This window comes from Thunnus albacares, chromosome 7 (assembly GCF_914725855.1).
Source record: "Thunnus albacares chromosome 7, fThuAlb1.1, whole genome shotgun sequence".
NCBI classification, from domain to species: Eukaryota; Metazoa; Chordata; class Actinopteri; order Scombriformes; family Scombridae; genus Thunnus; species Thunnus albacares.
Window position 1 is genome coordinate 31,124,475 of NC_058112.1, and position 12,849 is coordinate 31,137,323.

The 12,849-nt window shown below is 39.3% G+C and overlaps 1 protein-coding gene and 1 long non-coding RNA gene across 2 annotated transcripts in view; one reads left to right on the forward strand and one right to left on the reverse strand.

Moving 5' to 3' along the window:
• Positions 1-337: 337 nt before the first annotated feature.
• On the reverse strand, positions 338-6,032 carry si:ch211-284k5.2. The gene is made up of 4 exons (XM_044356001.1): positions 5,957-6,032; positions 5,466-5,584; positions 2,840-3,023; positions 338-1,300 (listed from the first exon to the last, which is right to left on the reverse strand). The coding sequence occupies exons 1-4, from the start codon at positions 5,999-6,001 to the stop codon at positions 1,208-1,210; spliced, it is 441 nt and encodes a 146-aa protein (XP_044211936.1). The 5' UTR covers positions 6,002-6,032; the 3' UTR covers positions 338-1,207.
• A 4,937-nt stretch (positions 6,033-10,969) lies between these two features.
• Positions 10,970-12,849, forward strand: part of LOC122985399 — a 365,027-nt gene continuing 363,147 nt past the window's right edge. The window contains exon 1 of the long non-coding RNA XR_006404104.1: positions 10,970-11,016. This is a non-coding gene — a long non-coding RNA (uncharacterized LOC122985399). The remainder of the gene's footprint in view (positions 11,017-12,849) is intronic.

Genomic DNA, 12,849 nt, shown 5'->3' on the forward strand with positions numbered 1-12,849 from the left:
GGTCAGTATGAACTAACCAGGACACTGCTTGAGCCATCATTAAGATCAAACAGCATGTTAAGTCAATTAGCATAATAAGCTAACCTGTCTTCAGTTCACTGGGACTGGCTGAAGTGTTGGCCATGTTTTTCACCGCCTGTTTTAGGCTCCTCCCTCTTATACCCAGTTCAGTTAGCAGGGAAAAAAAGAATAAATACAACATGCAACAAACAAATAACACAACAACTTGAGAACTCTTATTGTTGGGGAATTAAAGAGTCACGAGCAAGAAAAGCTTGATGTTGTTTGAGACACAACATCATGAACATTTCTCCAGGATGAAAACATGACTAATGAGTTTATGACTCAGGAGCTTTTATTGGATTTAAAGTGGGATCAATCACAGGGAACAAAACACAAAAACACCAAATCATCCACATTAACTTCAAAATGATTAAACAAACACAGACTATTTTATTTCTTAAGTCAATATGTTCATTCCACCCCACAAAACAAAATAGTTGGATGGATGAATAAAAGACTATTAAGTCTTAACTTCATCCTGAGGATGTCTCCTGAGTAAAGATCATATTGTTACCTAAATGAAACAGGTTTATCCTCTACGGTGGCCCTTTGGAACATTTCAGACTAAACTCATCAGGCTCAGCTTTACACTGTCAGAGTTGGTTCAACTTTCATTAGTTAGCTGTGTTCATGTCATGTCAGAGTTACCATGATTACCAGTCTGCAACCAGTAAATAGCATTCATGCCATCATCCACGTTGTTTTATGACTGAAAAATTATACAAAGCAAACACATATGAATGTCTTCAGTCAAGTCTGTCGATCATAGCGGATGTAATGTTATATTGTCAATGTACAATGTTTTTTTAACGTTCACACAACCAACTCTGCAGTCATACAACTGTCCTGAGGGATCCCATTAAATGACGTCTTGTATGTTGTAACCATGGGAATCCCATCTCTACATGACAAAGCGCTTCACAACAAAAGCGTTTAATACAAAGCATCAAACAGACAGAATTAACACACACACACAGAAAAAAGCTTGTCAAACATATTGGTTTCACATGTAAAGTTTCACCAAGGCCTGTTCCACCCACAGACTGTATGTGAAGATAGACGTAGCGAGGTGTGATGTCACCTGTTGGAGCCAGTTTAGAGTTTATCGTCGGCAGGTTGCTGGACAAAATAGTTTGTGTGTGTTTCAGGTTTCTCTGCCGGTGTCGGTGTTGCTGCAGCTCTCAGATGGCTCGCTGCTGCTCTCCACAGCTGCAAACTTCACCTTCCTGAGTGACCTCTGCAGACACAAACATACAGCACTGATCACACGTCCTCTGATTCAGAGATAACAACCAGCTCAGTGTGTATTATTGCGTACACACACACACAACAGTCAGGCTAGCATTTTTATGGCATTTATTACTCAAAGGCCTTTTATGAATCTTTGGGAGCCACTTCAGCATTGGTTCATTCATTCAGTCCACCAGGCATCTCACTTTAATCTCATCTTTTATGAGTGGTGCTACTCTGTGGTGCATTTTATTGTGAAGGTGGCTGAATAGAAGGTGAATCAATTTTCAAAGCTGAATGTTATTTGGTGGATTGTTTGTATGACGTATTGTAGAGTTTCTTCTAAAGATTCAGGTTTTAATCATAATGGATATTTACAAAGTACAAAAAGTCAGCAGCACATCTGTATGCATTAAAGGACTAATGTGTAGGATTTAGTGGCATGTAGCAGTGAGGCTGCAGATGCAACCAACCATAGCCACTGTGACATCACCCACTGGTTTGTGGACTCTCGTTCTGAAGTGATCATATTTGGACGAGAAGGTGGAGCTGACCCCAACGTTATCTGCTAGCTTGGTTAGCATGGTGCATTTACAGTCTATGGTTAACTGTGATATGGCTAATGCTAATTTTTGCTTGTGAAAAACAGGCTTACAACCATTAAAACAAAATGGACTTACCAGAAAAACTGAACAGCAGACTCCTTAGAGGGTATTTTAGTACAACCAAATGCTGAACAAGACTTTTTTTAGCGACCAAAATGTTACAATTAACTTTCATGAACCAAAAATACATTGTGAAATAGCGGCAGCTATGCCTACATTGTTGCCATGGTAGCAGCAGTGGTAAATGGGACCATTTTCATTATAAAATGAACATCATGCTGTGTTGAAGAAGACCTGAAACTAGCGATTGAGATCATAAACTCATCAGGAAAATGTTTACTGAGATAATAAATCAAGTGAGAACTAGGATCATTTTCTCATAGACTTCTATACAATCAGACTTCTTCTTGCAACCAGTGTAGTCGTCCCCCTGCTGGCCATTTGAAAGAATGCAGGTTTAAGTCACTTCTGCATTGGCTTCACTTTTCAGACTGGGAGCTAACCGCTTGCAACCAACTGAATACCCCTCCCTCCAACCCCTCCCTTGCAAGCGTGTAAGAGAACCTACAGTGGCTGTGAAACTTGCAAAAAACACGAGAGGCCCTCTTTAGAGCCAGTGTTTGGTTTGTCAGCTCTGGGCTACTGTACAAACATGGCAGTGCAAAACGGCAGACCCCAGCGAAGAAGACCCGCTCCTTATGTAGATATAAAGGGCTCACTCTGAGGCAAAAAACACAAAACACAACAATTCTTATTTTTAGGTGATTATACACTGACTAAAACATATTTATGAATATTATATTCCATTTCTGCCAATAGATCCTTCTAAATCTTACACACTGGTCCTTTAAGTTAATTTCTTCTTGTGCATTTTACCAGCACCTTACATATTCAGACTTGTGAGGAAATCACATTATTGTCACATATTTCACTCTTTGGACCTGTTTATCTCCAAGCCCTTGCGGGTAGCAGGAAATGTCGCCCCTCCGACGCTGCGTCTTCTCCCAGTCATCCAACCACAGCTGACGGCGGTACTCCGACTGGCGGGATGTGATTCGCTGGTAGATTGCTTGATTCTGGCGGCTGACCAGAAGAAGCTCCTCCCTCCGCTTGTCAGCATTCAGACTGAGGAAGCGAAGAAAAAGAGACATTTTGTGTGAAATGCACTTTAATGGGATTCATTGATGGAAAACAATGTTGTTAACTTCCTTTCACTGTCTGTTAAAAGTCAATAACGATGTGCAAACTCTGACGAGATTAACAGCAATGCAAATATCATTAGAATATGAACATAACCAACAGAAATTAAACAAAACTTTTTTATTTGTTTATTTTTTTAACCCACAGAGACCCACCAAAGACACATTTTTGTCTTTTTTAGGGGGAGACAGGAAATGTTTAGGGAGATAGCAGTTCAACAGTTAATGCCACATAGAAGAAGATTAATTTGAGATGCAACTCAGGACAGTGTGTCTTTCTAGTGATAAATCTGTAATAAACATTGTGTTTTGGTTAGGTGCCTATTCACATTTTGAAAGAATAGTGTATAAGGGCTTACAACATTCCAATGGAAGTATATGATAGCCATTCCCATGCTCATTATGTCTCATAAGTTGTTGCAGCAATTTTTGGGTTGATACTATTTGTTACACAGATTTGGTGCAAAACGTAACCATTTTTGACCATTTGAGAATTGATAAAAATGGTCCAAGATCCCTCCAAAATACCACATTAAGATATCTAGACCTTGAGGAACGTCATAGAAGAATTCATGCTGTGATTTGGTATCAAAACTTTTGACATTTGGAGATTTCTGTAAGAGTTGTATTTTTCGGCAATTGGATGGCGAGCACCTCTGTTCTGGAAATTGCTCAGAAACCCTTATTGTCAATATAACGAGGAAAGCCATAAATCCTCCGAATGCCCTCGGTCTCTAGTTTGTGGTTGTAAAGGTTCATGAGTCTGTGATTATCCTAGAGGTCACAATAGGTCATTTTATACAGTGAGGTCAAGTTTCAAAAATGGTTTCACTATAATGAAATGGCTGCTATGTGGACTAACATCATCGTACATGAATTGGGCTCATTGAATCCACAAGAGTCTCATCTTTCCAGTCATACCCAATTTATGCAATTACAAGACTGTTTAGAGACCCAAGCATGCAGAAATATTCGAACACACCATTTTTTGAATATGTGAAAATAACACATTTAAACTGCATGCAAACAACTGCATGGTTTTTGCCCAAAACTGCATGGCATTAGCATAAAATGGGCATGTTTGTAAAGGGGAGGCCCATGGGTAACCATAGAATCCATTTTTCATTCAGAAATCTTGAAGTGAGAGGTCAAGGGACCCCTTTGAAAATGGCCATGCCAGTTTTTCCCTCGCCATAATTTTGCCTAACTTTGGAGTGTTATTTAGCCCTCCTCCTTGTTAAGCTAGCATGACATGGTTGGTACCAATAGATGCCTTAAGTCATCTAGTTTCATATGACTTTCAGAATCTTCACTCTAGCTTTAAAACAGCCCGCTACAGCCTCGTATACAGCCCTGCAGGTCTTAGAGGGTTTATAGTTGTGAACGTGCAGGTCCTCTACCGTCCACCAGGGTGTGCTGCAGCACCCTCAGCACCACTACTTCCCACAGCCTTGAACTGCTGAAGCCTTATATAAGCTTCAGATAATTCAGATTTTGGCCCCCATCACTTACATTGAAAGCACATTTGAAGGGGATCTTTTACTAGCCAGTAATGAACAGGAGGAATGATTACAGCGAGGAAAACCTCTTTCACTGCTCATATGGACACCTGACTGCTGTTTTAAGACACACTTGAAAAATTGTGAACCCGTCCTTTAAGACAGATTTGAAAGAACCTGAACCTATCTTTTAAAATATTACAACCATGTCTGAGGGCAGATAACTACCAGACTGTCAGCACCATCACATATCCAAATCAATAATTTAACACCATAACAGAGCAGGACTGGTCACATCAAATATTTAAAGGTCCAACACTGGCATCATCTCAGACATGTTAAACATCTGAGGGGGTGGAAGCCGCTGTTTCACCAAAACTCCACAGGATGAGCTTCGGCTTCATCAAAGATACAAGTGAATACACTTAATAATGGGATAAACTGTGGCTTCCTGTGTTGTTGATCACATGCAAACTGGAAATAATCACCATTACCATGATATGACACATGCAATCCAATACAACAGCTCTGCCATAAATTCTACCTTTACAAAGCTTATGCATTGTCAGTTTTTGTTGACGTTGTCAGAAAGGTGATAATTGTTATTTATATTTATTATTGAGGTCGTAGTGGGTGGTGGTGTACTGGGGTGCATTATATTGAATGGTGTTCCTAATATTTTGCCCCCCTCATGTATGTTAATGGGGTGGATAAAGTATTTGGAATACTACTACTACCTAGTATAATGCATTCTGGTACACCAGCACCACCCACATGAGAAGGTATGACATAACATGACATAACAGGACATGACAGGAAATGACATGACATGATATGACACATATTATTGTATGTCAGCAGGTTCTTACCTCCTCAGGTGGTACTGGTTTCTGTGGTCGACCAGGCCTTTAGAGCAAACGATGTCGGCCAGTTTGTTGGCCAGCAGGCGGTTGTCTCTGTCGATGATTGACAGCCGCTCATCCTGCAGCTGAATCAAAGAAACCAAGAGTTAAAACAGAGAGTTGGGACATTTTAAACTTTCCAAATTAAAGGTCAGAGAAATGACAGATATTTCCCTCCTTTTGTCAGTCACATGTGACATTTCCAACACTGGTTTGATTTGAATGAAAACTTGATTGGCACTATAATTAAAGGACTGAAAGGCCTCAACTTCCCCATCGTTAAGGCTGATTGACGCTTGACTCACACTGAGCGGTCTAATGAAGGCCACTTTTTTCCCAACTCAAATGTCTCCAATTTCTCAGACTTAACACTGTTTGAATAATGGAAATTGAAGGGATGATGATTGTGACATTTAAAAAACGTCAGCCAAAAAGTGTGTATGTGTGTGTCTACTGACCTGCAGCTTTTTCAGTTTGAGCTGGACGTGCGCTGGTGTCCTCATGCCTTTGGTGTCCACTACTGGCAGGGCAGAACTCACCTGGACAGGTTAACACAGGTAAGTGCAGCACAATAAATGTGGCCATCCCTGAAACCACAGCTACTCAACACTGCTGACTTTGCTGTTAAAATTTACTCACAAACCCTTCATTGGAAGCTGTTTGCAAGTTCAGACTTATGTCACAGAAAAACCAGAATTCACTTTGATGAAAACTGTTTATGCAATCAAAGCTGCTTTTTATTATTATTATTTTTATAAGGTTTCCTTTTTATAGCAGACTTATAAGTATCACTTTAAAATCTGTTGCATGTGGAAACATTTTGGACCACCATGTAGAACAAAATAACAGCAGTAACAATGAAGGAGCACACATAAATTGGCCATTATGAACATTAATCTATTGCCCCAGTGCATGCTGGGAGGGTCCCCAGCCCACATACCTCATGTAACTGTAGTCACGTGATCAGCACTCAGCCAATCATATGAATATTGATCATGGTTTCAACTCCTGCCTTTGTTATTTAAGATAACTTCATCCAGGATTAACTAATCAGTCCTCAAACTGCCTTCAAAGAACCAAGTTAGCTGGATGAGAATTAACAGGATTATTTTATCCTGATAACAGCATGTTAGCCTGAATTAGTTAAGACACATTTGAAGAAAAGGGTCCAGGTGAGGCAGCAGACGCATCATAAATTAGCAGAAATAAGTCAAATCTACATTGTAGTTTAGGATTACACTGCATGGGTTCACGTTAATTCAAATGAATTTCTTGTATGTATCTTCTTGAATGTTTTTATTCATTTGAATGGGTTTTTTTCTAAGTGACAGAGACCTCTTTTTACGTTGACCAACACTTTATCCCAAATTTATTTATTTATTTTTTCGTATTGTTTATTTAAAAGGGACAATGCACAATACATTGAATTTACCAGATTGCAGTAACATATCAGTATTAGAATCAGAAAAACAACACAGTGTACCACATCCTCTCCATCCTCCTACCTTCCTGCGGTGGTTTTCAAAGTTGTCCTGGTCCCATCGCTGCTGCAGGTAGCGGTTGGTGACGGGTTTTAACGGCTGGTAGGACCTGTGCATGCTGCACCCCTGACGGTAATAACCACACACTCACGGTCTGACCTGGCAGCAGATGAATGTATGTGTTGTGTGATTGTAGGCCTGGGGGGTTGTTGCCATGGAGATGTACCCCTCTTTATTTGCTTTCAGACAGATAAGGTTCCCTATTAATTATTACTGAGCTGATCAGTTTAAGCATGTTGAGGACGCATGTGCACACACTCATAAACACTGGAGTTTAAGGCTGCAACCAACAACTATTTTATTTTCTCAACTAATTGCTGATTAATTTTCTGTCAGTAAACTATTTGATTCATCTTTTTTATTACTTTATTTTTGATATATGGAGATTTGGATAAGAATGGCCTTGCATTTTTGCAGATTGTAGGTAAAACAGTTAAATTGTTCAACTAAATGAGGAAAACCTGCTAAGTGAAGAATTTCCAGGTAAAATTCTGAAAATTTAGCTGACTGTTATCCAACAATCTACCAATTTTATGGTCAGTGCAGCTATGAGAGTTTAAAACTGTGTTTAAGAAAAAAAAAAACATGCTTTGAAAGTGCAGCAATTTTTAAAATAAATATTTAAATACCACCTAAACAATATATGAACAATGTTTTCATTAAAACATCTTATACAACAAGACTGAGAGTCTACAGTCTTAATGCTAGCATTGATGTTTAGCAGATATAATGTTTAGCATGTTAGCATGCTAACATTTGCTAATAAGCACTAAACACAAAGCACCACTGAGGCTGATGGGAATGTCGTTAGTTCTGCAGGTATTTGGTCATAAACCAAAGTATTGGACAAAATTATGTGTTGATGATGGCGATGGATGAGAAGTCAGAGGATCAAAGTAATTATGACTCATCTTCTGGGGAACACGCAGTTCACAGCAATCCATCAAATGGTGATAGATGTTATAATAAATATGAAATAGATATTTAACCAAAGAACTAAAATATCAACTTCATGGTGGATCTAGAGGAAAAATCAGAGGATCATCAAAGTCAGTATGATTCAGGCTGTCTGTTGGAAATTTTATAGCAATCCATCACATAGTTGTTGAGATATTTCAGTCTGGACCACAGTGGTGGACCAGCCAACCATCAGCGCCATCCATAGATGGGAATAAATTTAAGTCCGTCCTTTAAAAGGCGTAATTTCTTCTCATTGTTGATGTATTTGACCAAACCAGATATTCAGAAATACTGACAAAGATCCTAGAATCCCTCTGCATCCTATTTGCGGTGGAAAATAACTAATCCAGTCCGGTAAATGTCAGATAATAGAGCATAAAAACATATTTAAATGTCCCACTTACTGGTTTGGAGATGTAATGAAGCCTCAACACCCTGGACTGAACGACAGTGTTGAAAACCATGTTATCATAGCAGCAAACTTTTCCACTTAGTAGCAGTAATAACGCATTTAGAGAAACATTTGAACATTTCCCCGTGTTATCATATCCTTTGACAGTAGCAGTATATCTACAATTAATGCAAAATGTTAAATTATATTGAAAGAATCTATATCTAAGTCTATTTTATTTCTGTGATATTATGTTTATCACTTTATGTATCATACACAAATCTATGTATTGTTTATATTTTTAGATATTTTTAATCATTCATATGTAATCATCAGAGGGCATCACAACATTTTCTGTCCCTCCAGCAGTTCCATGTTGACCTGTAGAGGGCGACGTCCAGCCGGTTTGTTGCACTAAATGTGTTGCTGCAGACCTGCAAAGAGATTTGAACCAGCAACCTCAGACAACTGTCATCTGTTTCTGTCTCTCTCTCTCAGTCTCTCTTTCTTTTAGTGTTTTTTAAAAAATTGTTTGACACATAAATAAATCTGTTTCCAAACACAGATGTGACCGATAAAGAAAACAACATGTGGTTTAGACAAAAAATAAGAACAAAATAAGAACCAAATGTGCATGAAAATCTAATATAATAGAGATATAGATTACGTGTAAATGTTTTTAGACAAGAGACACGACTACACACCAATTTTATACAAGAGATACAACTACACGCTGATTTTTGAAAGGGTTGGGAATTGCTGTTATCATATATATATATTTTTTTTTTATTAATGTCAAATCTGAAAAGCAACCAAAAACTGGAACTGTAAAATAAATCTAGTGGACTACAAAGTACAATATTTCCCTCTGAAATGTAGTGGAGTAAAAGTATGAAGTAGCACAAAAGTAAAGTACAAATATCTCACAATGTAAGTTAAGCAAATGCACCTAGTTGAAGATCCATATTAACATTTTGTCTCTGTCTTCCTGTGATTTCCGGTCCTTACAGTCGTGTATTTAAACCTTATTCTGGCAGCTCTAAGAGTGTGTCGAACAGCATCTAGTGGCCACAAACACTTTAACACTCTTCATACTGGCTCCTCTCAGCTGTTGTGGTTGACACTTGGCTTTCGAGTTTCTTAATCTTAATATAATGTAAATTCAGACTTGCTTGCGGTGGGAAAGACAGTCTTTATTCTCTGATCCTGTTAAACAGCTTGCCTGTTATTTACATGGCAGCAGGTCACAGCAGGCCTCTTCTTGACTCACAGGAATAAACCTGTTTCACTGACAGCCATGTTGTGTCGTCTCCTGCAGTATAAATGAGCTTCTAATCTATCTGAAAAAAGAGAATGTGAGTGAAGGGACTCCTCTCCACGCAGTCTCCCCATGGAGACTGAGACGGAAATAATGACGACAGACGAGCTCACAGACAAACAACTCTCCCCCTTTATTAAGCCGTCAGCTCCAGTTAAAGTGAGGGAGAAAACGGCGCGGCGAGCCAGGCCGCTCGCTCTGAAGACGAGTGTGTTTCTTGGCAGGTGTAGCTGGTATGAAACCAAAACCTCAATCATCTATTTCACAGTTAGTTGCAGCTTCAGTGGTGCTTCCTCAGTCCAATATCAGATCCCAATGCGGGTTTTTGAGGTTGTAGTATAGTTTGTGTCAGACGGGGGCTCGAAGGTGCCAACAGCGTTTTTAAAGGAAGTGAACCGTGTGTCAGGCGAAGTAGGTCATGTCAGAAGTGTGTAGCAAAATAGTTTAAGCTCAAAGGTCCACTTACTAGCCTCTTTGAGCCTTCATAAACATCTCATGGTTTTCCTCAGAGAATGGAACATATGAGCTGAGTTTGTTTTCACTTTCGTCTGCTACAGGAGGAAAAGTTTCTCTCTGAGCTCACTGAAAATCTCAGTTTAACACCTGGACGGATTTGTGACATCACAACTGGTTTGCAGCCAATGGCGGTCCAGTATGCAGCTTACACAAGTGTGATGTGTAAACTCGAAGCCTCCAGTGCACAAACACTGGGAATGGACTTTACAGTGAAGTAGGAGACATTACATCAACAATTACAATCATTTTTAACTAGATAACTGAACTTCTGTTGTGCATAAATCATATCAGACACAGTTTATTATTCAAAGGAATATATTTACATATGTTTTTTGTAATATAATTAGTGAGGTTTCCATCCAAATATGGTGCAAAAATAAACCAAATTTCCAGAAAATGATCAAAAGAAAATGTTGTTTTCATGTTTCAAGGTTATTTCATTTATACAGCCCTTTTAAAAAGCTGTTTCACACCAAAGTGCTTCACAAAGACAGATATATATGTTTACACATACAAGCATAAAGACATACAGTATATGTGTATAACAGATGTTGTGGAAATAACGCAAAATAAAAACATAAACAGTTTTAACACAATTTAAAACTCAAGGAATCAGATAAAAATGAAAACATGTAAAACACAATTAAAAGCCAGAGAATAAAAGTGGGTGTTAAGGTGCATCTTAAAAGCTCCGACAGACTCAGCCTGTCTGACGACCTCCAGCAGGTTAGTCCAGAGCCGAGGAGCCTTTTCTTTCCACGATATGGAGGATCTGAGGGGTCTGCTGGTGCTGTAAGGGGTGAGAAGTTCTTAGACATATGTAGGGGCGAGACTATGGAGAGATCTGTAGACAATTAGAAGGATTTTATTTATCCTGAAATGAATGGGGAGCCAGTGTAAGGATGCAAGGACAGGGGTGATGTGGTCTCGTTTCTTGGACTTTGGTAGTAGTCTGGCAGCAGCGTTTTGGATTAGTTGTAAAGGGGAAATGGTAGAGTTACAGTAGTCCAGCCTGGATGATATTAATGCATGAATGACTCTTTCTACATCAGATTGTGACAGGAAATGCCTGATTGTGTTGCTCGTAATGTTGTGAATTTCATCCACTACTATGGAATGAATATTAGGAGATGAACAGCTGGTTTCGCTAATTCTCCAGTCGGTGCTATTAAACCGTTGCAGAAGAAGAGGACACAACGAGATGACATCATTAAAAGAGCAGCCATCAAATGATGGAGAAACGTGTGGAAAACATGATGGAAATATGACATCTGTGTTTGTTTCGTGTATTAATTTGAGGGACGTTACAGTCTCCTCGTCGCTCCACACAGATCTGATGTTTTCAACTCTTCAGTGGAAGCTTGAGTGACGTTTAAGTCACACGATTCATCTACATCATCATTTATTCCCTAAGTCTATTTACATCTGCTTTTTATCCACACAAGAACTTTTACACCTCAGACAAGCGTGAAAACTTGCTTGCAATATTTCAGGATTTTTCCACATTTTCAGTGTTTCCGATCGATTGGATAGAAACTCTTGTAGGGCTCTATTGTACAGAACGTAAAGGAGCATAAAGCCTTTTGTGTCTCCAGACAGAGCTGTGTGAAATCTGATAAATTACTTCATGTGATGTCACTTGAGTCAGCGTCGGTCGGGGCTGAAGACTGAAACTTTGAAAAGGAAAGATATCTGGGAGTGTGGAGTTAGAGAGAAGTGATGTTAGCAGATCTGTAGCTCCTCTTCTCTGACGGAGGCTAGCAGCTCCAGGCTACATTAGCCGCTACCAGCATAACACACCCTAACCTCCAGTTGCATTGTGGGTAATGTAGGCAGCAAGTTTTGACAAGAAAGGAGAATGTGTGGAATAAAAAAAGAGGATATCTCTGGTTCTGCTGCATTGATTTTGATCCTTCTTTTTAAAAACTGTCTGTTGTGAGTCCAACAGTGTCTCTGACATCTCTGACTCTGAATCTTTGACCTTCGTATCTGCAGATTTTGTCCATTTCTGAGCTGCTCATCTGAAAGAAGTTGACCATCATGTGTAAACTCGACCCTTTTACTTCAGTTTGTTTTAGAGCTACATTATAATGCTGGGCTGAGTGGAAGCCTCTGTGGATAAGAGCCGGTTAGAAATGACTAGAATATAAAATCCACCAATTTTTATTCACCAGCTTCTCCTATGAATACAGATGAAACTGGACGCCAGAGGCAGATTTCAAAGAATAGTTCAATATGCTGTTCAACGCTGCATTCAGGATACCATGTCCTTTGATTGCAGCTTTGTGTGTGTGTGTGTGTGTGTGTGTGTGTGTGTGTGTGTGTGCAGGATTAATTGAGCATGTTTTGCAACTGAGTGGGTGTGTGTTCTCTTCTCTTGCTGTGATGAAACGCCGTGGGGAATCCATTTATTTTGATGTCTGCTTATTACGCTCCACAGTGGAGAGAGACAGGAGGGATGAGAGAGAGAGAGAGAGAGAGAGAGATCTGTATTATCTCACAGTTCATTTTTTTATTTTTCATCTCTGACATGTTTTTATCGATGGAGTCTGTGTGATTCCAGCACAAAAACAGAGACTCCTGACAACGGAGTAATCAATGTCTTTGTACATGGGAGGATTGTCT